At 35.2% G+C, this 27,990-nt stretch overlaps 1 protein-coding gene across 2 annotated transcripts; it reads left to right on the forward strand.

Moving 5' to 3' along the window:
* On the forward strand, positions 1-27,975 carry jag1a (jagged canonical Notch ligand 1a). Of its 2 annotated transcripts, none has more exons than XM_026203577.1 (26): positions 1-314; positions 797-1,105; positions 5,870-5,927; positions 7,327-7,584; positions 8,839-8,899; positions 9,705-9,835; positions 9,954-10,073; positions 12,256-12,369; positions 12,668-12,781; positions 13,047-13,160; positions 13,696-13,742; positions 15,443-15,616; positions 15,724-15,874; positions 18,190-18,354; positions 18,447-18,560; positions 18,637-18,750; positions 19,768-19,881; positions 19,965-20,081; positions 20,569-20,596; positions 21,385-21,470; positions 21,558-21,671; positions 22,660-22,769; positions 22,865-23,077; positions 23,192-23,323; positions 24,199-24,352; positions 25,372-27,975. In XM_026203577.1, exons 1-26 carry the CDS (start codon positions 168-170, stop codon positions 25,923-25,925), a joined length of 3,813 nt encoding a protein of 1,270 aa, XP_026059362.1. In that variant the 5' UTR covers positions 1-167; the 3' UTR covers positions 25,926-27,975. The 2 variants fall into 2 exon arrangements, with proteins under 2 accessions (XP_026059362.1, XP_026059364.1); XM_026203579.1 differs by having other exon boundaries at positions 25,375-27,975.
* The last annotated feature ends 15 nt before the right edge of the window (positions 27,976-27,990 follow it).

Genomic DNA, 27,990 nt, shown 5'->3' on the forward strand with positions numbered 1-27,990 from the left:
GTGAACGCGGTGTATAGATGGAGCGCTCTCCTGGCCGCACTCGCAGCTTTTCCTCTCCAGTCCGTGGGCATTGTTTGTAAAGACAGGAGGACAATACAAGAATAGAGGGCGGATAATAGAAGCTCAAAAGGGGCATCAGGGATCTGTCCTCTATTGGACCGGAGTGCATGAGGCACTATATGAGAGCCGTGTTTCGGCTGAAGTTTAGTTTCACAGGCAGCGAGCAGACAGACAGAGGAGGCATGACTCTGAGACGGAGTCCAAGTTTTGCGGTGCTGTGCGTTCATGTGCTTTTGCGGTGTCTGTGGATGAGGGTACGTGCGGTTTGGCTTTCACAACTGTTTATACGACGCAATGTGAACATGCATTTGTGGATCATCGGATGACACTAATTACTGAGTCGATCTCAGTCGATTCATTTGGATTTTGAGACTTTCTTTCTGCAGTTTTCAAAATTTTTATAGGCCTTATGCATTTTCTCGGGTTTTTTCCCCGAATATTCGTCATCCCTTATCCATCAAATTGCTTGCTACGGATACGCAAACGCAAAAAAATAGAATTGTGTGCAATGACATTTTTTCACTGAAATAGAACTGAAAAGTAATTTGAGTTAAAGGGCTTTTAAATAGTTTTCTTTTTAGATGTTTTGATTCTTAATGCACCCAATTTAGGACAACAGAACATTTTTGCGCACGTTTTTGGCGCATACATTCAAATGGATGGACATATATGACCAAGATAGATGTCCCATGTGCCAAATACTGTCCTCTTGATTTTGCATGTTGTTTTGTTGCAGGTATGTGAGGCATCGGGCCACTTTGAGATGCAGGTTTTGTCCATGCAGAACTTAAACGGGGAGCTGCAGAGCGGCGCGTGCTGTGACGGCGCGCGCGTCGCGGCGGACGGCTCGTGTTCGGCGGATGAGTGCGATACGTTTTTCCGCGTCTGCTTGAAGGAGTATCAGTCGCGGGTGTCTTCGGGAGGCCCGTGCAGCTACGGAAGCGGATCTACTCCCGTTATCGGTGGGAATACTTTTTCTGTCAAGCCCCTCGACGGCGCGAGCGACAAATCCAGGATCGTGTTGCCCTTCAGCTTCGCCTGGCCGGTGAGTTGAGAAGACGGTTCTGGTAGAAAAGCCGCTGGGAAATCGTAATCTGATTAAACATGTCTGGGATCACGGGAGAACGGGGCAAGTTGTCACAATCTTTACCACATATTTCCCACGCTGGGTTTATTTGTGAAACTCAGTTTGTGTGTAGACTATTTGTTCAGAAGAGCCATTGTTATTGGCCAAAAAATGTGACCCAGAGCCACAAAACTAGTCATTAGGATACATTTTTTAAAATTGAGATTTATAAAGTGTATAAATAAGCTTTCCATTGATGTATGGGTTGTTAGTTTGGCTGAGACACAACTATTTGAAAATCTGAGGGTGTAAAAAAAAAAAAAAAAAAATCAAAATACTGAGAAAGTCGCCTTTAAAGTTATCCAAATCAAGTTCTTAGCAATGCATATTACTAATCAAAAATTAAGTTATGATATATTTATGGTAGGCAATTTACAAAAGATCTTCATGGAACAACATCTTTACCTAATATGCTAATGATTTTTGGCATAACAGACAAATCAATAATTTTGTCCCATGCAGTGTATTGTTGGGTATTGCTACAATTATGACCGTGCTACCTATGACTGGTTTTGTGCTCCAGGGTCACAAATGTACATTTTTTTGACAACAGCATACCCCAATATCTAATGTGAATGTGTGAAATCTTGCCCCCGTGTCACCTACAACCAGCGTCTCATTCTGTTTGTAAAAACACTCTCCACATTTCTCAGGATTTTGATTTCCAGTTGTTGTTCGTGAATGCCGGTGTAATGCTACCAACACTGTATTTGTAATACTGTAAGGGTAGGTTTAGGGTTTAAGTGTACACATTAATAAAGCCTCACACCACATTAATATCAGGCTGGAAGCTAAATCTGCCAGGTAGCATTTTTCGCTGTCGAATTATGCTACCAACTGTTTTATAGGGAGGTAGCAAAATCTGACAGGGTGGCACAAATCAACAGAGCGGTTCTGTCCCGTTTATGGCATTCCTGTATGACGACACTCAGGTTGGAAAGGGGTTGGGTTTACCCCACCCCAGTGGGCCAGTATATTCTCAAAACAGCAGGACAATGTGCTGTAAAACACCTGAGTTTATCTCCAGCATCTACTGATGGACATTCAGAGGCTGTTTTACACACAATGGCCACAGGAAACTGCTTTAAGATATCCAGTCAGACCCCCATTGATCATTTAAAGGGGGTTATCTCTCTATCTCTAATTCTCTAATGAAACCTATAGTGAGATGCCTACCTAAGCAGCATTTTTGGGCATCATAGGTGCCCCGCTAGTTGAAAACGTGTGTATGATGCTGGAAAACGAATGCTGTCTTGGTTGGTCCACTAGGTTTTGAGACGCATCTAATAATGTAACCTTCAAACTAAACATGCATTCAAATGTGAGGGTTTTATATGACCAGTGCTCTTATAAAATATTATGACAAGGTAACGCTGTATGCCAAAATAGAAAATGACAAAACAATAGCAAATAATAAATCAACACATATTCTATAATACATTCGCTTAAAATTCACAAAAGAATTCATATAACATAGTTATTTTTGGTTATTACATGGTTGTTACACACGGTTATATGTTGATACTTTCAAAATAGCCAAAGACTGGACAATTATTAATCCAAGATGTTTTGTTATGAATATATTTTGCTTGTGATAGACCAACATATAGTTCGTTTTTTGGCCATTTTAAGTTTATTGACATTTGCTGATTATTACCAGGTACGGTTGATTGACAGAAGTGTTAGTCCCACTTTAGTTAGTTCCCAAAATTGTCAATGAATAATATATAATTTTTGGGTGTATATGAGTAAAGATTGTGCAAAATGAGTGTTAATTTTGCAATCACTTTTAATATATTTTGACCGGTGACCACCACCTTGACTAAACAGTGTGATAGTCCTATAGTGGTCAACCATTAGAAATCTCTTATCAGTCAGCCACAACTTTTTTTTTTTACATCGCCCAAGCCAGATCTGATTGTGGCATCTATTTTTCTCCATTCTGAATCTGAATGGTGCAATTGATTTTGCTGAAGCCTGTTTACTTTCACAACTCGTAAGGCCGAGCCGTCAGTACGAGGTCAAAGCAAGTCAGTCTGATAGTCCAATTAGGGCTGGTTACCCTGACAGCCGCGCTCAAACATCTCACCCCCTGCCCACGTCGACCACAGTGGACTGGACCTGCCTCACAGCCGCTCTGAATGGAGATTAATTAGACATTGTCATCTTGCATGCTTTCTTTTCCGTCACAAGTCTACCTAGCAATCGAACTGCACACAGCCTGCGCCGCTGGATTGTGGGACGGCGGTTTAACAAAGCGGGTTTACAAAGAAACACAGGGGGTCTTTGCATGAGTGTGTGTGTGTGTGTGTGTGTGTGTTCTGATCTATCTGTTGTTCGTTTTCGCATCATCAGCAGTGGTCAGATGAAAATGCAGGGTGTGTGTTTGGATGTTTCTGACGGAGTCTTGGTAACCAGTGTCCTGCTGGTAGTGAACTTGGATGAGAAGAAGACTAGAAGATTGATTGTACTGTAGATATTTCTTGCATCACTCTTAAAAAATCTTTGACGGTTCTATGAGTTCATCTAAAACTTCTTGTTAAGAACCTATTTTGCTCAACCTGTCCTCCAACCAATATTCTCGTATAGGTCGTTTGTCCAAATCCCTGAAATACGACCCATCAGAGCGTATCCTACAATTGCGCCGCTATCGGCAAAAGGTCGTTTTCATATTAATGTTTTGTACTCTTTTATTTGCGTTTGGTGTAGCTCAGTTGGTAGATTATTGCGTTATACCTTGATATGTAATCATGCTATCATGGGTTCAATCCCAGGGAACGGATGTGCATGAAAATGTATATTCTCAATAAATCATAATTTAGCATGATTTCTGTGAGGGTTAGGTTTAGGGGTGGGGTTAGGTGTGGTCATTCGAACGAATAAGCCACCTACAGTAGTAAAATATGTAGGAAAATCTGTGAGATCGGTGTAAGAAGCCAACGCATTTCATTTAAATAAACGTGCGTTTTGATTGGTAATGACGTTATACGTCATTTCATGATGACAGACGCAATGCGATACTCTCATTATTTTTGCGCCCGCTAGAGGGCGCTTAACCTTAAAACGTAAATATAGGTCGTAATAAGGTGCTTGCACAAACGACCTACAGTTTATGGTCATTTTTTGTTGGAGGACAGGCTCATTTTACTATATAGGGTTGTTAAGCTGCTTTTTTGGAGATGTTTTGTTACATTTATTAGGTTCTCAGATCCATGTATTGGTTAAATGGTTCTCTCAATCATAATAACATCCTTTTCATTTATGTGAAATTAAAAATGGCAACCGCTCTAAACTCTTAAAAATAAAGGTTCTGCACTGGCATCGATTGTTCATCTATTTGAAATAAATGCCATTTCAGAGCAAATACATTGAGATATAAACATTGAATATGGTCAAACAAACATCTTCGGTTCTGTCTGAGAGTTTCTTCATGTCTTTCTCACACTGTCTCTAGTTCAGATCACTGAGGTGTCACTTGAGGATGAGTCTTGTAAACCTACTGAGTCTTTCTTGTGTGTGAGTTTGAACTCATACTGCCCTCGCTCATCTGACTTCACCTTCATTTGTGTGTTTGTGGATGGATGGATTAAAGCTCATAAAGGCCTGTAGATCCCTCAGACTGCAGAGCATTACTGGTGTGTGTGAGGTCATCTCAGAGAGCCCTGACGGACTAAATATTTCTGCTGTCTGTTCTCAGAATCAGCTCGTATTTCTGACAATATTTCTCAAGCTGTTTCTGTCAGTTTCACATTTTTCTCATCTAACATCTCGCAGAGAGTTTTTCTCACACATTCTTTCACTCTCTTGTCTGTCCTGTTACTTATCAGTGAATAGTGAAAAGTAGTTCAGTGATGTCTCCTGATAAAGCACAGAGCGATCAATCATTCATTACAGCGCTGAATTAATGTTCCGCGAAACATTCTGGAATGTTTGGTTCTAAACACCTAACCTAAAATATGAAAGTTCTGCTTTAATTCACTGAATGTTCTATAAATCCAAGGATCCTGAAAAAACGCATCCATGTTTTCAAAAACAGTATTAGAAATCACAACTGTTTTCAAGATTGATATTCATCAGAAATGTTTCTTGAGCAGCAGATCAGCATGATTTCGGAAGGATCACGTGACACTGAAAGACTGCTGAAAATTCATAATCGCTATCACAGACATTGCACACAGTTTAAAATATGTCAGAATACTGTCATTTCACATTTGAATCTTGAATTTAAATAAATCTCATTGTCTAGCATTGATAGAATGTCTAGAATAGACTTTGATAGAATGCACATTTTTAACCACTTAGCTCTAAAATGAGTAAAAAGCCTTTTGGTGTAAAATTATATGATGAGCGCATTACTTACTGGTTTATCAGTTTTTTTAACCCCAGACTTACACCTTGAAGTCTTTCTCTTAATTTGGACTAAATCCCACCCATTTTTGACAACTGAGATAACTTAGATCAGCAGAATCTGAAACACGAATGTTCAAAGAAGACACAAAAACTCAATTTCTCAATTTCACCCGACCCTGGGCCGATGGGGCGAGTAACATTTCTGTCAACTGACCCAAAGCTCTTTCACCACTGGGTCATTGTGATTGAACATAAAATGAACAGAATCCAGTTTAAAGCGATTCTTTGAGGTTGTGTGTAATGGTGATGTAATGTCTTATTTCTTTCTTTCAGAGGTCATACACGTTGATTGTGGAGGCCTTGGACTTCAATAATGACTCAAGCACTGGCAGTGAGTATCTCACACACACACACGCGCACACACACATAATTCTGTATCTTTAAAAAGAGTATACAATCAGAAAGTGACAATGAGAGAGAGCGTGCTTGAAGGCAGCATGCAGCATGTGTGTATTTCTGTGAATTTCTGTGCGTGTGTGTTGTGGATGGCTGGCATACACTTCCTGTTACCAAACCGCTGCCTGCACCTGCTTGCATTCATCAGTCTTTTAAACACATTGTTGTAAGTGTGAGAGAATCTAACACACATGCAGCAGGGAGTAAGTCAGAAATGTGGGTCATTGCTTGCAATAGTTTGTGTAGAATCAAAGATGTATTGTGCGTATAATCTTTTTTATTATTATTTATCTCATTCAGATCTAAATAAGTGTGTGCCAAATCTGAACAGAAGTGCAAATATTGACTTATACGTAACACAGACATGTCAAGGAGCTTACAAGTTATAGCAGTAACATGTCAAGTATTTTTTATAAAATGTATTATACATACAAACAATAAGAAATCAATATTATATATATATATATTTGGTAACACTTTAGTATAGGGTCCAATTCACACTAATAACTAGTTGCTTATTAGCATGTCTATTATTAACATATTGGCTGTTCATTAGTGCTTATAAAGAACATATAATGCATGACATTCATAATCCTACCCAATACCCTAAACTTAACAACTACCTTATAAACTATTAATAAGCAGCAAATAAGGAGTTAATCAAAAGTCATAGTTAATGGTTAGTTAATAGTGAGAATTGGACCCTAAAATAAAGTGTAGTGTTTTTTTATTATGTTTATTTTTCTTCTATTTCATACATTGCAGTATATTTGTGTATGTATGCTAGCAGAAATGCACTATGCTCTTGCACTATGGTGTGATGTTTGGAGCGTCATGCAGGTGAACAGCGAGGAGATCTCAGCTTCGGCAGCCGGGCACCGATGTCTGTCCTCCTGTATTTCTGAAAGACAGGTTTAGGTCCTAAACCACGAGCCACACACACTCCACACACTCCTCTAACATTTTACAGCCCTTCGGCCAAATACCTCACCGCTGTGCTGGATTCTGGCCTGCCCTGAAAAAATGACTACGGTATTCCTCTGCCCGGTTGTAAACAAAGTTTAAGATATTAAGCAGAAGTCTGAGCTACTCTATTTCATACCTCAAAAGGTGATTTATACTATCAAGCGCTGAAAAGATTTATATCTATTTGTCTATGATATGGCTTCGGAAGACTGGAAATACAGGGTAAAAATCATAAAAGGGAACATTTGTGATACTTTAAGGGTTTTCTTTGTCTATTTTGGTGGTGTAAATAGTATTTTAACAGAGGCCTAATTAAACCACAGCTGCCTGCTAATGTGTCTGTTTCTCTCTTTCTCTCACTCCTGTAGGTGTTAATGGTCAAGTCATAGAGAAAGCGGTCCAGTCGGGCATGATCAACCCAAACCGTCAGTGGCAGGTCTTGAAACACAACGGCCCCGTGGCTCACTTCCAGTACCAGATTCGGGTGACCTGCGACGAGCACTACTTCGGCTTCGGCTGCAATAAGTTCTGTCGGCCCAGAGATGACTTCTTCGGCCACTATACCTGCGATCACAATGGCAACAAGACCTGCTTGGAGGGTTGGGCTGGCCCAGAATGCAACACTGGTAAGGGGTGGCACCTTTGTCAGATTTACAGTACTGTTGTGCATTAATTTATGCATTTCATGCTAGAGGCAAAATACTTCACATTTCATATTTGAGGTCTGTATCCGTTGGGAATATTATGTGTGCACACTACCATCTCAAAGTTTGAGGTTGGTAAGATTTTTTCAATGTTTTTAAAAAGGTCTCTTCTGCTCACCAAAGCTGCATTTTTTTAAAATAAAAAATACAGTAAAGGCAGTAATATTGTGAAATATTATTACAGTTTTAAATAATTGATTTCTATTTGAATACATTGTAAACTGTAATTTATTCCTGTGATGCAAAGCTGAATTTCCAGCATCATTCCTCCAGTCTTCAGTGTCACATGATCCTTCAGAAATCACTCGAATATGACGATTTACTGCTCAATAAACATTTTTAACAGCACTGGGAACATTTGTGCTGCTTAATATTTTTTTTGGAGACTGTAATGCGTTTTTTTAAACATTATTCGATGAATAGCTTATCAAAGATTAAAAAATGATTGTTCAAAACAACCGCATTTATTTGGAAAAAGAAATCTTTTGTAACTTTATTAATATATTTATGGTAACTTTTGATAAATTGAATGCATTGCTGAATGAATAAATGCATTAAAAAAAATGACCTCAAACTTTTGAACAGTGGTGCATATGTGTTTCTAATATATAAAATGCCCAAACCTGAAATACTAATGGAGATTAATTACAATTTAAAATTGTTTTCTGTTTTTATAATATGTTTTAAATAATTGTATAAACGTTTAAATGGGCTACAAATTGTCCTTTAAAACAAATAAAAAAAAAAACAATGAAAAAATCACTGAGATTTGTTGTTCAGAAAGTGTGGGAATGGGATTTGGGCTTGGACAGACTGGACTCATACTGGCTCTGAATCACTGACCTCACAGGGATGTTGTTATTTGAGATTGTCACTATCACAACAAAGCTTTGGCTCACACGCACACACAGCATCCCGTCTGCCAGCTATAGTGTGTGTGTGTGTGTGTTTAATACAGTGTGGGTTTGCGACAGTATTAGGGTGGATTGTATCTCTGTAATAGTGTTTATTCCCTCATTCACTCCCGCATGAAGAAACACGAGTGGAGGGGAGGAGAAATGAGCTCATGTTGGCAGATGATGTTGCGAGCGGCTGGAATGGCGTGATGAGAGAGAACTGCTGAGATCACACAGATGGAGCTGATAGCAGTAACCTCTTCCTCTCTTGTTTTCTTAGCCATCTGTAAGCAGGGCTGCAGCACTGAACATGGCTCCTGTAAAGTGCCTGGAGACTGCAGGTAACACACAGCATTTATTAAGACGCATAATGGATTTAATGATTCTTTTCCAATATCAAGTGAGCTGAGTTGTGTCTAAATAGGCAGTGCCCTTCTAAAGTAGCATGCTAACTAAAAAGTCCACAGCCTCATAAGTAAACTCAAATGAAACACAATTTTCTGCACTGGCCTACTATTAAGTGACTCATTTTAAACACTGTGATGGCAACATATATAATCTCACAACTAGGGCTGCAAAAATAGATTTTTTATAATAGAAATTGCAATGGTGGTTTAAAATGTGATTTTTTTTTCTTTAAATAACTTTTTTAAAAAGAGTTTTTTTTTGTGCATTTTTTGTAGGGCTGGACAATTTGATACAAATGTTTGTATATATATTAAAAGTTTAATAAATAATAATTACAAATATAAATACATTATTTTGATTATTGTTGCTGTTAAAAATCGTATACAAAATAAGGCATACTTTAATTGTAAAAAATAATTTCTCCCTGCAAAATAAAGATAAAATAAAATACATTTAAATATTTTTTTAAATAAAATGTATTAATATTAAATATAATTATAGGTAAAAATTTATAGCCTGAATGCACTGTAAGTAGCTTTGGATAAAAGCGTCTGCTAAATGCGTAAATGCAATTTAATTTAATGCATTCATTTAAAAAATTTAATTTAATTTAATTTAATTTTAATAATAATTAAATTTTACAGTACAACTGTAAAATTACTTAAAAATTATTTAAAAATACTATTTTTTATGTTTTAATTTTGCATGCTCTGACATTTGATGTTCTGCCCTTCACAGGTGTCTGTACGGCTGGCAGGGCGAGTACTGTGACCAGTGTATCCCTCATCCCGGCTGTGTGCACGGCACGTGCGTCGAACCCTGGCAGTGCCTGTGTGATACCAACTGGGGAGGGCAGCTCTGTGACAAAGGTATTTCTATTCTATTCTATTCTATTGTATTCTATTCTATTCTATTCTATTCTATTCTATTCTATTCTATTCTATTCTTCAGTCTGGGACATGTGTTGAATTGTTTTGTATGGTGTAGACTTGAACACCTGTGGCACGCGGCAGCCCTGTCTGAATGGCGGCACCTGCAGTAACACAGGACCTGACAAATACCACTGCGCCTGTCCTGATGGCTACTCGGGACAGAACTGTGAGAGAGGTGGGTCACACACAAACACACACACCTCACACACACACACACACACACACACACACACACACAAGGCTGATGTCCCCCCCAAAAAAATGAGGACATTTTGTTATGGGCTGGGGTTTGGGAGTGAGTTCAGTTTGAGTATTATGAATCACAAAAACCTTTTTATTTATTACACTACATTTTGGGATTGGTAAGAAGTCTCTTTTGCTCACCAATGATGCATTTATTTGATCAAAAATACAGTAAAAATAGTAATAGTGTGTAATATTACTGCTAATTTAAATAACAGTTTATTTCAGGATTCCTTTGACGAATAGTTGTTCAAAAGAACAGCATTTATTGAAATGAAACCTTTATTTAACATTACAAATGTCTTTAGCGTCACTCTTGATTTAATTAATGCACCCCTGCTGAATGAGATTGTGTTTGATGGGAGGAATATTCCACATTCATGGAAGTCCTGGAGAAAAACCATCATGGATAAAACCTCGAATTTGATCTGAATTTTCCAAAGAAGAAAAACAGTCGGATAGATGTTTTCTTGAGTGCACAGCTTGTATGTTTTTGATCCGAATCTCTCACGTTACTTATCAGCGAGTCATCAAATTAGGCCATGGATCGTGTTGCAGCTCATCTGGCCAGAAACTCAGTTTTATTTACGGGCTAGTGCCAAATTTTATTCACATTTGGCACTTGGTAAAGGGTTAATTTTGGATCCTTAATGTCCATATTTCTCTTTTTCTCGATTTATTGTGGATTCTGTCATCTGTCTCTCTTTGGACAGGAGATTTGTATGCACACTGAGTTAGAAAAGAGCAGAGATACACACGCAAACATACACTTACTAATCAAGCAGTTCGTATCCTGGCCAAGCCGAAGAATGCAGTGTGCATTCATTTGATTTGGGCAGAATAATGCATCACATCGTGTCACATAGAGTATGTGTGCTGGAAAAACAGATCTTGGTTTGGCACGGCGTGGCTTCTGTCAAACACACTTCACCAGGCCGTCCTGGATGCAATAATAGAGATATTTTCTTGTTCTGCTGTTTTCGTTTTGTTCTGGTTTGCTCCGATTTTTGTTTATCCTTTTTCACGTCATGTTTTATTGGAAATACAAGCTCATGGCCTCTTGCTACACTCGTCTGTTTTTGTTGGTGGTCTCTGTGCGGTGTGAGAAAGGCCAAAGGGGCTTTCCCGTCCACTGACTGATCTGATGAAGAGCGATCGAGCGAAGAGAGGGAGTGACTGGGAGATTGAAAGGGGAAAACCAAGACGTGACCCTGCCTGACTGTCTGTGAACTCAAGACAATGTGATTTCACTGATCCTTCTCTCTCTCAGTTGAACGTTCAGCTGACCCTTTGCTAAACTCTGCGACCGCTGCTTGCTCTGACAAGAACGTCTCATGATCTCTGAATTGGGGAAAAGCACTGTTTTTAGTAAAGCTTTACAGAAACAGAGGACTTCTATATATTTGCATTATAATATTGTAAAAATGTTTATTTCCACAGCACTGTTAAATAAGTAAAAAAAAAGTCATAATGTAATTGGGTCATTTATTTTAGTTATTTTATATAGTTTTATTTTTTTTGCTATTATTTATTTACTATAAGAGTATTTATCAATATTTTTTAAAGTTTAAATTTTTTTAATTTTAGTAAAAGTATCAGTATTTTTATATTTTATATAATTATATTTTTTCTTTTACATTTTTTTATGAATTTATTTTTATTTTTATTTCAGTTTTATTTTAGGTAATTCTAGTACTAATAAGCTTAACTTAACCTCATCAGTTACTTTCCAAGGCAAAACTTTTTAATATTTCTTTGTAAAGTTTTCATATTTTATTTTATTTTATTAAAATTTTTATACATTGTTTTTTTGCAATTAAAAAAACCCATTTTCCTTAACAATAACAACACTACCTGGCATGACTTGGCTACTAACCAACCAACTGGTTAAATAAATGGACATACATTTTTGATTTGAGTTTTAAATAATATTACGTGAGTAGAAAGAGCCATAAGATGACAGGCAGAGACACACAGTGCTGCTCAATAGAAAGGCAGTTTGTCATTGCTTGGCAAATGTGTGGTCCATGTGTTTTATTTTGGGGTAAAATGCTGTTCTGTCTCAGTTTTGCTTTGATTGTGTGTGTCACACATTATAACCTCTCTCTCCGCAGCGGAGAACGCCTGTCTGTCTGAGCCGTGTCTGAACGGAGGCAGTTGTGTAGAGTCCAGTCAGGGCTTTGAGTGTCAGTGTGCGCCGGGCTGGACCGGACCGTCCTGCAACATCAGTAAGCCGTCTCTGCTCAGATTAGCCTTCAACTTTACATGCAGAGAACTGAGCCAGATATAGAAACCAGAATCAGACTCGGAGTTGGGCTCTTTTGAACCAAGCAACTGCAAGCCATCACATTAAAATCATAAAAAAAACATTTCCTAAATATTATTATCATTTGAAAGAACTGTTTTCTTCTTGAATTCATTCCTGTGATGTAAAGCCGAATTTTCCTTCAGAAGTCATTCTAACATAAATAACTGAAACAGATTTCAGAAGTCTGTTAAACGATGACGTCTCCTCCTCTTCCTCAGATGAAGACGACTGCAGTCCGAACCCGTGCAATCACAGCGGCGCGTGTGTGGACCTGGTGGACGGTTTTAAATGCATCTGCCCCGTGCAGTGGACTGGAAAGACCTGTCTCATTGGTGTGTGTGTGTGTGTGTGTGTGTGTGTGTCTTTCTTTGAGTCAGGGTGTGTTTGTACAAAAATCCAATTTACCGTGGTAACCGAATCAGCCTTGGAAGAATTTAAGAAGCAGACCACCATGAGACCCCCGCTGTTGATTCATACGAGAGTGCATTTACAGTCCATTAACACACACACGCACAGATTCCTCAGGCTGCGTGCGTATCAGTCTGATTGTAATTTATACTGCGCTCGTGCTGATTTCTTTTGTCATCTTTGGCTCAGATGCTAATGAGTGCGAGGAAAGCCCGTGCGTCAATGCCCACTCCTGCCGGAATCTGATTGGCGGATACTTTTGCGAGTGCCTCCCTGGTTGGATGGGCCAGAACTGCGACATCAGTAAGTATTTCACGGTTTCAAATGAATGCAGTCAGAGCTCTAAAAGAAGTTCAGATGTTCCATAAAATAAAAAATAAGTTTAAAATATATATATTTATTCCTAAAGATCCCAGCATGACATTTAAGCAAAGCCCTATCAGTTGTAGTATAGATATGAATGATGCCTAAAATCATGCAGGTCATTAAAAAAGAGACTTTTTTTAATGACCAGACATACATTTGTTGTCTGATTGATAATTAAATGGTCAAAACAACTGAGTGACCTGAGTGATATTTAGATTCCAGAACATCAGGGATTTGGCAAATGCATTTCCACTTGTAAGTTTATTCAATATTTAGATTAATTTTATTAGCTTTCAGCTGCTAAAAGCATCTAGTATTCTCAGCCATCCCTGTTTCACACGTTCCACCTGGTTTAAACTCAAGATTTTCTCCAGACAATGACTCTGTCTGGGCCTGATATAGAGTCTGATCTTGCTTTCTTGGCGTGATTTCTGAAATGTGAACTGATATTTTGATGGGTTCCCCCCCGCAGATGTCAACGACTGCCACGGACAGTGTCTTAACGGAGGACTGTGTAAGGTAAGGCCTCGAATGTTTTCCAGCGCTTTTAGCAGATGTTTCTATCACCTCAATCCATTCCTGTTTAAAAATAGCAGAAGCTGAGTCATGTTTTGGAGAGTGAACTTAAAGACAGAGTGAGTTTGTGAAACGATCGGATTACCATAAACCTTCTTGTCTCCTCTCCATTGTTTTTTCTGTCTGTATATTCACTCACTGTATCCAGGCCGAGTGCTGTACAGCTGGAGTGCATTAGGACTTTGTCTGAGCCAGTTAGCTCTCAAAACACAGCGAGAAAAGACCTAATCAGGCCTGACAGTCCTGTGTTTGATTTGATCAAATGAAACATGTTGTAATGGACTTTGGATTATTAGTCCCTTATAGAAAGTAAAATATCTTTACTAGGGGTGAGCGATATTATCTTGTGATATTATTTATGTCATTTGTCAGTGGGCCAAGAAAATAAAATCCAAGATGCGTTCTATGAAAGTATGTTGTATCTTACATTGTTCTGCTCCTCAAGTGAATTAATCTTGTATATGGGATGTTTTTTAGGCATTTTTGCTTTAAAACAAGACTTTAATTTAATAATTATTAATATAAAGGACTTATAGTTGTTAAATTATATTAAGAATGATTATTAATACAGTTAATTTTTGTACACTATTAGCACAGAAAAGTAAAAAATAAAAAATAAATAAATTGTTGTTAATTAATATACTGTATAAAAATTAAGAATTCAGAATAATCTATAAATTATTAAATAATATTAATAATAATTATTGCCAAATCATATTATCAATAACAATTATAATAGTAATTGTTGTCAATATTATAATGAATGTTTACAGTAATTATTATATAGCATTTTCCTCAATTTGAAAAAATAACATAATAACAATAATTTTATTTTACAATATAATTATAATTATTTTGTAAGGATTATTGTCAGTTTTATTGTTAACGATTGTTAATATTATTAATATTAATACTTTTATAATATTATTAATATTAATACACTGTATAGCAAGGATGGATTGTTATTATTTATGTTAATAACAATTATAATAATTATTATTACCAGAATTAAGCAATTATGCTATATATAAATACTACTACTACTACTAATTATAAATATAAATGACTTATATTTGTTGAATTATATAAATAATGATTATTAATACAGTTAATAATTTTACTGTATAGCACAGAAAAGTTAATAATATAAATTGTTGTTGATGTTATTAATATATTGTATAGAAAGTAAGAATGCAGAAAAGTCGATAAATTATTAAATATTATTATTAATAATTATTGCCAAATCATATTATTAATAACAATTATAATAGTTATTGTTATTAATATTATAATGAATGTTTACAGTAATTATAAATAATTTTCCTCCATTTAAAAAAATAATAACAATAATTTTATTTTACAATATTTTATTATAATTATTTTGTATGGATTATATAACGATTGTTAATATTATTAATACTAATACTTTTTTAATAATGATTATTACCAGAATTAAGAAATTATGCTATGTACAAATACTACCACTACTAATTATTATCCTTAAATAAAGTTTTCAATAATTATTATGTATCATCTTCATCAATATGAAAACAACAGTGTTGTTGTTATTATTATTTAATGCTTATTTTGACATTTTTACCATTCCTAATGTCTTTCTCTCTCTCTCTGTGTGTGTGTGTCAGGATCTTGTGAATGGATATCGATGTGTGTGCGCAGCAGGCTTTGCAGGGGAACACTGTGAGCGAGACGTGGACGAGTGCGCTAGTCGACCCTGTCTGAACGGAGGACGCTGTCAGGACGCACTCAACGGCTTCCAGTGTCTGTGTCCACCCGGTTTCTCAGGGTCCACGTGTCAGGTGAGCTCCAAAACCTCTTCTGGTCATGAATGATGTGTTGTACACGTGTCTAAATAAAGCTGGTGAGCAGGTATTAAAGTGTGTGTTCTGTGTGATTTTGTCTTCAGCTGGACACAGACTTCTGTGAGAGCGGCCCGTGTCAGAACGGAGCGCAGTGTTTTAGCCTGGCCTCAGATTACTACTGTAAGTGTCCCGAAGATTACGAAGGCAAAAACTGCTCCCAACTTAAAGACCACTGCCTCATCACACCATGCCAAGGTGGGTTACCTCCAAAATCCAGTCGTATATATCAATATATGGCTTATAACATAACAGAGTTGCAAATATATATTGATTAGGTTAAAAATAACCAAAGAAAAATACAGCTAACTAACACAATAAGAACATGATAACATAATAAATAACATGATTTTTAAAGGAAAAAAAAACAGAGCTATCTATTTTTGCAGATAAACTCTTCATATGTATATTAATGCTGTCAAACGATTAATTGCATCCAAAATAAAAGTTTTTGTTTACATAATATATGTGTGTGTATTGTGTATATTTATTATGCATAAATACACACACACATACAGCATATATTTTCAAAATATTTACATGTATATAATTATATTCCTATAATTTATATCATATATATATATATATTTAATATATAAATGTAACACATTTTTCTTAAATTTATGCATGCATGTGTTTGTATTTATTTATACATAATAAATATACACAGTGCACAGACACACATATTATATGTAAACAAAAACTTTTATTTTGGATGCGATTAATCATTTGACAGCACTAATATATATATATATATATATATATATATATATATATATATATATATATATATATAATGCATTTATTTATTATTATTTTTTAATGAATAATATTGAAAATTATTTAATTTAATTTATTTATTTCACTTTATAGATAATAAATGTTATTTTTACTTCTTTGTTACTTCTTTTACTTCTTAATTTCACAAACCTGAGCTAGTTGGTTTACGCTCAATGAAAGACATCCGTGTTAGCTCTGGTGTCCTGAAGTCTCCAGCTTCATCGAGTGCTAATCAGCTAGCGAGCCTCGTGTGCCGGTGGTAAGATTATCTGCTTGGGCACATTCTGAGGTTTTAATGGACACTGGAAATAGAAGTCCAGTCTTTTTTTAGTCAGCGTAGCCGTAAGACTATCCTCATCTCAAGGCCTCGGCGCGTTTGATGCCGTGCCATTGTTTACACCGTAGTGTTAGCGATTGCTAACTCTAGTCTGTTGGTTTCCTGTGCTGGAGCACCATGGTAACAGCTAGGATATCGTTACACAACGCGTATGCTAACTCAAAGTGAGCTTAGCGAAAGGGGAAAACCCACCGCTAGTCAGACTACATGACGGCTTGGCTAATTCTTAGCATGCCGCTGTCTGCTTTCATCATAGCTGTCAGTGACATTTTTGGAGGGTGATGAAAATGTTAAAATGTTATATTATATTAAGTCACGTTAAATCTTAATATTTAAGATTTTTTAAATCTTAAATATTGCACAAATGTCTTTAAAAGTTATTGTTCAGAAGACTGTTTGCTTTTCAAATACGTTTATTTCTTTTAAAGGATAGTTCGATTTTTTTTTTTGATCTAAAGTAAGACTACATGAAAATAGTATATACTCATATTTATTTACTAATAATATTTTAAAAATACAAATTAAAACATTTTATTATTAATGATTATTAATAAATAATAATAGTAATTATTTTACTGTATAGAAGAAATAACAATAATAATAATTACTTTTTTTTGCACTTATAATTATTTCCTGGAAAAATCTAATTTAAGAAAATAATAAAATACTTTAATTATTACTTGAATAAATCACTTAGTAAAACATGTTATTGTCATTATTAGTAATTTTGACAATAAGCATATTTAATAATCTTAATCAGTATAAAATAGTAGTAATAACAATAATGAATAATAATATATTATAATATAGCATATATTATTATTAATATCACTACTAATACTATTTTTATAATTAAATATGTTTTATTAATAATAGTAATATAATTATTATTTATTATTAATACTTATTTAGAAATAATTATTTTTTACTGATTAAGATTATAATAAATACAATTATCATCAACATTAATACTATAATATAATAATAATAATAACAACAACAACAATAATGATTATTATTAGTAGTAGTAGTAGTATTATAGAATCAATAGTATTAATGTTGACAAAATTATATTTATTATAATCTGATATAATAATAATAATTACTACTACTACTACTACTTCTAATATATTCATAAATAATAAAGTGTATTATTGCTATTATATTTACTTTTATTTAATAATGATTAAGATTATAAAAAATAAGGTTATTGTCAAGATCAATACTATTAATTCTATAATAATAATAATAATTATTGTTATTATTATTATTAGGAATGCTGTGGAGAGAAATCTAGCTTCTTGGTGTTCTCCAGCTGGTCTGAATGCGTGCGGTTGGTGGACTTGATTCTGTCCTGTTCTAGATGAAGGCTCTTGATGCTCATGTTTTCCCGCAGTGATTGACAGCTGCACGGTTGCGGTGGCGTCTAACAGCACTCCGGGCGGCATGCGGCTCATCTCCTCTAACGTCTGTGGTCCTCACGGCCGCTGTCGAAGTCACGCCGGAGGACACTTCAGCTGCGAGTGTCAGGAGGGATTCGACGGCACCTACTGCCATGAGAGTAAGCCCGAGTCCTTTCCCACTGTCCTTTGCTGTGGTTAGTTTCAACACCTCGCAGACTTTTCAGCAGCGCATCTCACTCTTTACTCTCAGACATCAACGACTGTGAAAGTAGTCCCTGCCGTAACGGCGGTACATGCATCGATAACATCAACGCGTACCAGTGTATCTGTGCTGATGGCTGGGAGGGACACAACTGTGAGAGCAGTGAGTATCATTTCTACGCAGTTAAAAACACCTCTAATCATATTGATCGCTAAAATAAGGTGCATTTCCAAAACAGACATTGACGACTGCAGCATGAACCCCTGTCGGGATCGAGGAGTGTGCCGTGATCTGGTCAATGACTTTTACTGCGAGTGTGAAAACGGCTGGAAGGGAAAGACCTGTCACTCACGTAAGCCCCGCCTCCTCATTTGCATACCAGTGATGAGAAGTATTACTATATATTTTAAGGTGATAAATATTATAAAAGTGGCTTAATTTGTGTCAGTTAATCATCATGGCACTTCCACATCCTGGCATGAATTATATGATGATTTGCAAAATTTTTGCTTTTCAAATGAATTTATCTTGTTTTAACGATGCTTATATGTTTTTGCTTTAAATAAGACTAAATAACAAAATACTAGTCATTATAAAATTGTTTATAATGATTTTTAATTAATAAAGTTAACAATATTGATAATTATTATACTGTTTAGCAAGAAATAAATAATTATTAACTATAATAATATTAATTGTTAATAATAATGATGAATTATTATTAATAATTATTAAGTAAAATTATATTATTAATAGAATAATAATAATTATTATTATTATTATCATTGTTGTTATTATTTAACTGTTGCTGTTATTTAACTGTTAAGAAAGTCTAAAGTAAAAAATATTTATTATTAATATTATTATTATTATTATTATTGTTATTTAATGAACAAAATTATAATTAAAAAATGTAAAAATTCAACAATCAGCCAATATTGTCAAACAAAGTGTTTAATTTAAAAACAAAATACAGCAAAAATCTTGCATGTTTTTTTACACAAATAAGAATATTGTAATTTAATAAAACCTTAAATATATATATATATATATATATTCAATATAATAAAATGTATTTTTACCAACCTATTTTATTGTATGAAATATCATGTAAAAACATTTTTGAGTGATGATTCAGAGTTTTGAATCAGTTCATTTAAACAGACAGTTTGAACTGATTCATGGAAACGAATCTAACTTTCTGACTAGTTTAATTCTTGCCAGCTGAGGTTTAATTTAAACGCTATTATCCTGCAAGTCACAAGACAATGAAAGGGTGGCAGAATTAGCCTAATAAATCATTCAAGCATGCACTAAATGATTTGAAAGTAGTCCATGAGCCTGACAGCTGATTTCTTCTCATTTATAGGCGAGAGCCAATGTGACGAGGCCACGTGTAACAACGGGGGCACGTGCTCTGACGAAGGAGACTCATTTAAGTGCATGTGTGCTCCTGGATGGGGAGGAGCTACCTGTAACATCGGTGAGCCGCTAACAACCCGGCTGAACATTTAGGTCAACTGTGCTCTGAACCATTTTCTAAAGCTTTTCCCCTTCACTCCACAGCAAAGAACAGCAGCTGCCTGCCGAACCCCTGCGAGAACGGAGCCACGTGTGTGGTGACAGGTGACGGCTTCACCTGCGTCTGCAAAGAAGGCTGGGAGGGGCTCACCTGCAGCCAGAGTACGGCAAAACTTCCTGTTCCACTTCCTTACTACTTCCTGTCTTGACTCCTGTCTACCTCCTGTTTCTCACCTACTGCTGCTTAAGGTTCTCTTCCCAACTATCTACTCATCGGATAGCTCCTTACAGCTTCTGCGCAACTAGCATCATCTTTATAGATGCGTCTGGATAGGCAAATGTATTTTAACACACATTTTAACAAATGACACACGTCACGTTCACCTTCAGTTGCAGCACGCCAGGTTTTTCTAAATGACGACAATAGTACAGAGTCTGATGAGTAGTTTCAGCTGAAATATTGTTAGCATACGCAACGTTGATGGATAATCGTTGAGGTGGGACTGTGATCTGCCGTTTATAACTATGGTGAAAGCGACTGATCTACTGGTCGACTATAATGTGAATTAAACTGATTTCACTCCAACGTGACAATAATCTTCAGATGAATGTTTCTGTTTTGGAATAACATTTAATGTTTCATTTACAGATTCCAATGATTGCAACCCACAACCATGGTAAGTTTCATTTTAAATCAATCCATTTTGTTTCTTTCAAATTTAATAATATATTTTATATATTTCTGCTAAATGCACACATTTTATATATGTATATATTTTGATATATTAATATAAATTTTATTAATTTTTTTTAATTGAATTTAATAAATTTTAAAGCATGATTAAAATAACTTTTTCACTTATAAAACTATTTAATAATATAACAATGAATACAAGCAGCAATATTTACCTACATATATTTAAACCATTTTAATGTATGAAATACAGTGCAATTTAATCAGTAAATAGTTTGCATAAAACTATAATAAGCTTAATTTAAATTCAGTAAATTATGTTGATGCCTTCAAGTCACATTTAGGAAATACGCACTCATAAACAACACCATAAAATAAAAAAAGTATATATTTAAGTCCTGATCTAAACAGATTTAATGAAAGAAGCACGGTGGAAAATAACTGGTTTTAATAATTATTTTTTACATTTTTAATATAATTTTTTTTTTTTTTTTTTTTTTTTATTAGTGTTCTCTGTGGGTGCACAAGAATTAAAAAAAGTATAAATAAACAAATAATAAATAATAATAAACTAATATTTTCTTGCATTACCACTAAAAAGCTTTCTGTGTTTGTAAACAAGTGGAAGAGACAGGGAGACATTTGAAATAAATTAATTTAGTGTATTTTAGGACATAACTTGAATAGAAATTTCCCAGGTGGACTTGAAGGCAGCATGTGTCCTGGTGACCTCTGACCCCGTATCTCATCATTTGTGTCATGTGTGTGCAGCTACAACAGTGGGACGTGTGTGGACGGTGATAACTGGTACCGCTGTGAGTGTGCCAGTGGATTCGCAGGGCCGGACTGTCGCATCAGTGAGTGATTAATGACTCGTGAGCTCGTGTTGACTCATCAGATGGTGATGTTACAGTGGTATTAAACATGCGTGTCTCACCCCACAGACATCAATGAGTGCCAGTCGTCTCCCTGTGCGTTCGGCTCCACGTGTGTCGATGAAATTAACGGCTACCGCTGCCTGTGCCCCCCCGGCAGAACCGGGCCCAGGTGTCAGGAAGGTACATGCTCCAATCATACATTCATTAGGGGAACTTTTCTGTCCCCTAAAGATTCATTTAGATGGGTTTTACTTTTCTAGATTTAAAGAATATATTATAATAGCTTTTAAACTTTACTTTCTATTCTATTTATTCAAGCTGGTATAATATATATTGTGTTAATATTATTGTGTAATTTTTCTTTTTAAAATCAAGATCAAACTAAGTTTTTTTTTTTTTGCTCACTGTAGATTTAAAGGATATATTGTAGTAGCTTTTAAACTTTAGATTTTATCTGTTGTGTTAATATTGTGATTTATTTTTTATTTAATTTTTTATTTAAATGATGATATGTTATTATAGTATGTTTTAAACTTAAAATTTTATCTATTGTGTTAATATTATAGTTTATTTTATTATTTGCAAAAAAAATCTAGATTTAAACAATATATTGTAGTAGCTTTTAAACTTTTAAAGCTTTTTTTGTTAATATTATGGTGTCATTTATTCAGTTTTTTTTTCTAGATTTAAAGGATATGTTATAGTAGTTTTTATACTTTTGATTGTATCTATTTTGTTAATATTTCGGTGCATTTGATTATAAAAAATTATTTTATAATTTTTATTTTTACTGTGACTTGTGCTAATATTATTATGTTTTTTTTTTATCACAAGCTCAGAGTTGGTTTGGTTTAATTGATTATATTTTTTTCTAATTATAAAATGTACAAAAAATACATTTATTAATTTAAATTCAGAAGAAATCTAATTCTTTTGTTTTTTTTTCTTAATTAACAGTTACCATGCACTAGCTAACTTATTATAATGAGCAAGATCAATCCTTTTTTTTTTCTTTGCAAATACATCACAAACTGTGAATAATGGGACAAGCAATAAATGAAGTTTCAGTCAAGCATCGGTTTAATTTTTCAAGATCTCAATAGTCAAAAGTGGAGTATATAAAGTGTAAATGTAGCATGATTTTTAAATGCCATGTTTTTTCTCTCAGTCACCGGACGTCCATGTGTGGTCGAAGGTCGGATTGCTGTCGATGGATCAAAGTGGGCTGAAGACTGTAACACCTGTTTCTGTCACAGGGGGATTGTCAGCTGTACAAAGGTATGTCGGCGTGGACCTGTGTGTTTTAGCTGTTGTTAATCATGGACAACAGTTCATTATCGTTTCTGAATTGGCTTCCTTCCTCTCTTCCACAGCTGTGGTGTGGCCCTAAACCTTGCTCGGGACGAGGCGACTGTCCTCTGGGTCAGCTGTGTGTGCCGGTGCGAGACGAGCAGTGTTTCGTGAAGCCCTGCTCCTCACAGGGCGAGTGCTGGTCTGCTCACCGGCCGGCCGTGAGGGCCCACTGTCACCCCGAGAGCGACTGCGCCAACATCACCTTCACCTTCAACAAGGACACCATGCCACAGGTGAGGCCGCTGGGACTCATTAAAAGTGTGCTGCTAGGGGGATCAGGCTGCATGTATTGGATTAATGCACATATATTGAAATGTTTTGTGACGTGTACTGGTTTGGGCTCTCAGGGAGTGACGGTGGAGCAGGTGTGTCGTGAGCTCAGGCATCTGTATGGGGCTAAAAACCTTTCAGCTGAGTTTTCCATCTCTATGAGCTGTGAGCTCTCGTCTGCCGCCAGTAATGAGATCCATGTGGCCATCGTAAGTCACATTCATGCAGTTTTTCAATGGCTAGAAATATCACTAGAATAATATCTTTGTAATAATGAAGAATGACTGGAAAAGTAATTTTTATAGTTTCTATCGTCTAATGGGTGTATGAATAATCTATTTATATTATTGTTGTTTATTATATGATACTTTTTTATTTATATTATGTATTTTATATATACTTTATTATAATATCTATCATTTGAACCAATCATTTAATTCTGCTTTAATTCAATAATAATTTACAAGCTTCTGTCGTAAATTTTATATATATAAATTAGTGCTTTCCCACCCAAAATAAAATGCGTGTACTTTGTATATTTATTATGTTTGCATAAATATACACACATACAGTATATATTTAGAAAATATGTACATGTATTTGCATGTATATATTTATATTCATATAATTTATATTTAAATATATTTATTGTATAAACAAAACATTTTATGAAATGTATACATGCATTTATATGTACATAATAAATATTTCATATATTATGTAAACAAAAACTTTTATATTGGATGCGGTTAATCGTTTGAAAGCACTAATTTAAATATTTTGTTAATTTTTATTTTATTATCGTAATTTGTATTATTTTCATTTTAACACTATGTATTTAATTCTGCTGTAATTTAATAATAACCTATACGCTTCAGCTTTCAAAAAAAAAAAAAAAAATGAAGTTGATGCATTTTAAAGGAAATATTTTGCATGTTTTTATTATATTATTTTATTTTATATTAGGTTGAGGTATTATATTTGTTATTATTTTAACACCCCATGCATTTAGTTCTGCTTTAATATAAAGACACAAACTATTTAAGTCAGGATTATTTTTTGAAGGAAATATTGTGATTTGTAGCATGTGACTGAGGATGGCATTCACGGCCGGGTTCCTGTGAAAGACATCACGGACAGCATCATTGATCTGGTGAGCAAACACAGCGCGAACAGCTCCATCATCGGCTCCATCGCTGAGGTCCGTGTTCAGCGCAGACAAACGCACAACCCCAACGGTGAGACACCACAGGAAGATCCTAACATTAAACCCCCATACGTACAAATGATGGATGCTCTAACTGGAAAATAATCACCATTTTATGCAAATTCAGAGCAAATACATAAATATTTTGATTAATCGCATCCAAAATAAAGGTTTTTGTTTACATAATGTATGTATGTGTACTGTGTATATTTATTTTTTCTATATAAAGACACACACATAAAGCCTATATTTTTTTATATTTGCATGTATATATTTATATTCATATAAACTATATCATATATAAATATATTTAATATATATATATATATGTTAAATTTTTCTGAAATATATACATGCATGTGTTTGTATTTATATATAAACATAATAAATATACACAGTACACATACATATATTATGCAAACAAAAACTTTTATTTTGGATGCAATTAATCGTGATTATGTAATCGTTTGACAGAACTAACTGAGATATATACTATCAATGAAAAGTTTGGGGTTAGTGAGTTTCTTTTATTTAAAAAAATAATAATAATACAGCAAGGATGCATTAAATTGTTCACATTTTTTTTATATTAATCTTGAAGAATCTTGAAAAATTTCCTGTTTTCAATATTGATAATAATAAGACATTTTTAGTATATTAGACTGATTTCTGAAGGATCATGTGACACTGAAGACTGGAGTAATGTTGCTGAAAATACAGCTTTGCATCACAGAAAAAAAATTAATTTTAAAATAAATTAAAATAGAAAATGGTTAATTTAAATTTTTCAAAATATTAAAAATGTTACTGTTTTTACTGAATTTTTGGTCAAATACTTGTAGCTTTGGTGGGCATAAGAGACTTTTCCCAACCCCAAATCTTCATATATAAATAGTTTTTTTTTTTTTTTGCATTTAATTTTAGCTATTCAGCTACAACACAAGACTACTCAGTTGTATTAACACATCAAATATAATAAAATGAAAAATGCACAATGAAGGGATGTAATATTTTGCCAGCTTGTTTTTATTCATGGGTTCTCTCGTTCAGTAGATTACTTGGTGCCGCTGCTGGTGTCTATTGTGACGGCGATCTGGGTTTTGGCGCTGGCATCGGTGTTCCTGTGGTGCGTGCGGCATCGACGCAAACAAAGCTCCAGCCCCACCGCCATCAACCCCTCCGCCCCCTACTCCACGGGAAGCATAGAGGACAACACGGTGAACAACGCCCGCGAGCAGCTCAACCAGATCAAGAACCACATCGAGAAGAACGCGTCCAACGGCAGCCTGCCGGGAAAAGAGCTGCACTGCGACGACAAGAACAGCGTCAACGCCAAAATCAGGACGCATCTCTCCGAATCCACCAGACTGGTGCAGGACGACTCCAGCAAGCCTCTGCAGAAGGTGCGCTTTCCAGGTCAGCCGGCCTACATGCTGGTGGACAGGGACGACAGGCTGAGCTCCAATGGCACGGATGTCAAAAATCCTCACTGGACTAATAAACGAGACAACAGAGACCTGGAGTCACAGCACAGAGCTCCGGATGCACAGCCAAGAGATCTGGATGCACAACACAGCGCGCACAAAAAGGAGTATATTGTATAGCGGCCGATGCTTGGGGTGGTAACAATCATTGCTACGCGATGTCACAAAAGGTCAAGCGAATGAAGACATCTTTTGAAATCAGAGCGCTGACTGTCGGGTGTCAGGACAAGGCCGGACAGTGTTTGTTCAGACGTTGGGGTCGGACCAAGGGTTGGTCTGTTTTATGGCATCTGGAGGACCTGAAGACGTTACCCTGTGCTGAACTTCTATCCTAAATCAGAATGTACAGTAGTCTGCTCATTGTGTGAATCTCACCAAAACATGTCCAGGTCAAATTTCACCCTGAATTCATAGACATTGTTGACATCTGAATGACAATTACAGGCATAGTTCGCCCAAAAAATGAAATTTCCGTCATCATTTCGAGTTGTTCCAAAACCTGTATGAGTTCCATTCTTGGGTAGAACACGAAATACAATAATTTGAAGAATGTTGGTAACCAAATAGTTGACGGTAGCCATCGACTTCCATAGTATGGAAAAAAATAATATGGAAGTCAATGGGTGCCGTCAACTGTTTAGTTACACACAGTCTACAAAAGATCTCATCTTGTGTTCATGAGAAGAAAGAAACTCATACAGGTCCTGCACTTAAGACTGAGACAGTTTTTTTTTTTTGGCGAACTGTCCCTTTAAGCACCTTTTCCATCCAAAAGTGAAGTACTGCATTTATATCCAGTACAAATAGCGTAATACTAAGATTTCTCATGCAAATCAGGATACTATATAAATAAAATTGCTTGAATGATGCTTTCTTCTTCTTTTTTTTTGTATTGCATAAAACTTTTATAGTGCTAAACAAAGGTTGTAAAAAAATATATATATATTTTGGGATGAAATTAGACATGGAAATGAGTTCTTGAGAGTTTTGTGAGTTTCATCCGATTGTTGAACTGAACTGCATGTGCAGATTGTGTTCAGTGTTCATAATGTAGAAATCAATGCACCAGAAATAGCTTGTGAATCGATAATGACTGGTGTATCTTGTGCTCGAAGATTGTATTTAACTCCCATTTATTGGGTTCTTGACTGGATTTTATTTTCCCTCTCTTTCTAGCAGTTCATTTTTATTTATTCTGCCTTTTTTCGTTTTTTACATGTGTACAGGCAGACAGGTCATGCTTAGATTTGCTATCTATATGAAGAAGTGCACTGTCAGATTTGATGTTGTTGTTGTTGTATAGATGACATTGTACATATTTTCTAATTAATCATTGTGTATATTTGATTTATTAACTTAACAATCAACAGCCTATCGTTTGTTTTTATTTATATACATTCTTTAGGTTTGAGAATGTGACCGCTCGTGTCCAACCTTTGTATCTTTGGATGGAAAATATTGTCTCTTATTTCTGAAATGCCAAAAGAATAGTTTATTTTTTTTGAAGAATAGGGTGTTTGTTTGTTTGTGTCTAAATCCAGAATGCAATGTGCAATGTCTGTTTCAGAAAACATGTGCATGACTTGTGTTTGTAATGTCCTGAGACGAAGATGGCTTTCCGTCTAGTTTTATACACACTTTGTCTGTTCAGATACACTTTTATAGAATGTTACTTTAAAACCATTCCTGAATATGTTTAGCTTATGTTCTTCTCATAGCTGTGTTAAATGAATTTGGCAGCCCAGGATATCAAACAACGCTTGTCTAGAGTTTTCTGGTCAACCGCAGTATTCAAATGTACTTTAACCAAAAAGGGAACAAGCAGTGTTAGAAGTGCAATGTTTATACAGTAATATGAAATATGAAGAAAACAGAACTGAATGTGATACACAAGACAATAATGTAATCAAAATCACTTTAGTAGGCCACTTTTATTAATTGTACAATAGAGTCGGACTGCTGGGCTTTTTTTTAGTTCAGTCCCACTTAATTCGTTGAATTGTTGTGTTTTGTTTTTCTTCTTGTGTTTATGAGATCCTTCTATGAAAAAGCAGAACCGTAAAAAAACTGATCATCCTGGGGTTTGTCGTACATTTTAATTAAATTTCATTCTGTTGTTTACATTAGGATTCCTTAAATCAAATAAAATTTTATGAATGTTTTGAATTTATTATTAATTGATTTC

Source organism: Carassius auratus, chromosome 26 (genome assembly GCF_003368295.1).
Source record: "Carassius auratus strain Wakin chromosome 26, ASM336829v1, whole genome shotgun sequence".
Lineage (NCBI taxonomy): Eukaryota > Metazoa > Chordata > Actinopteri > Cypriniformes > Cyprinidae > Carassius > Carassius auratus.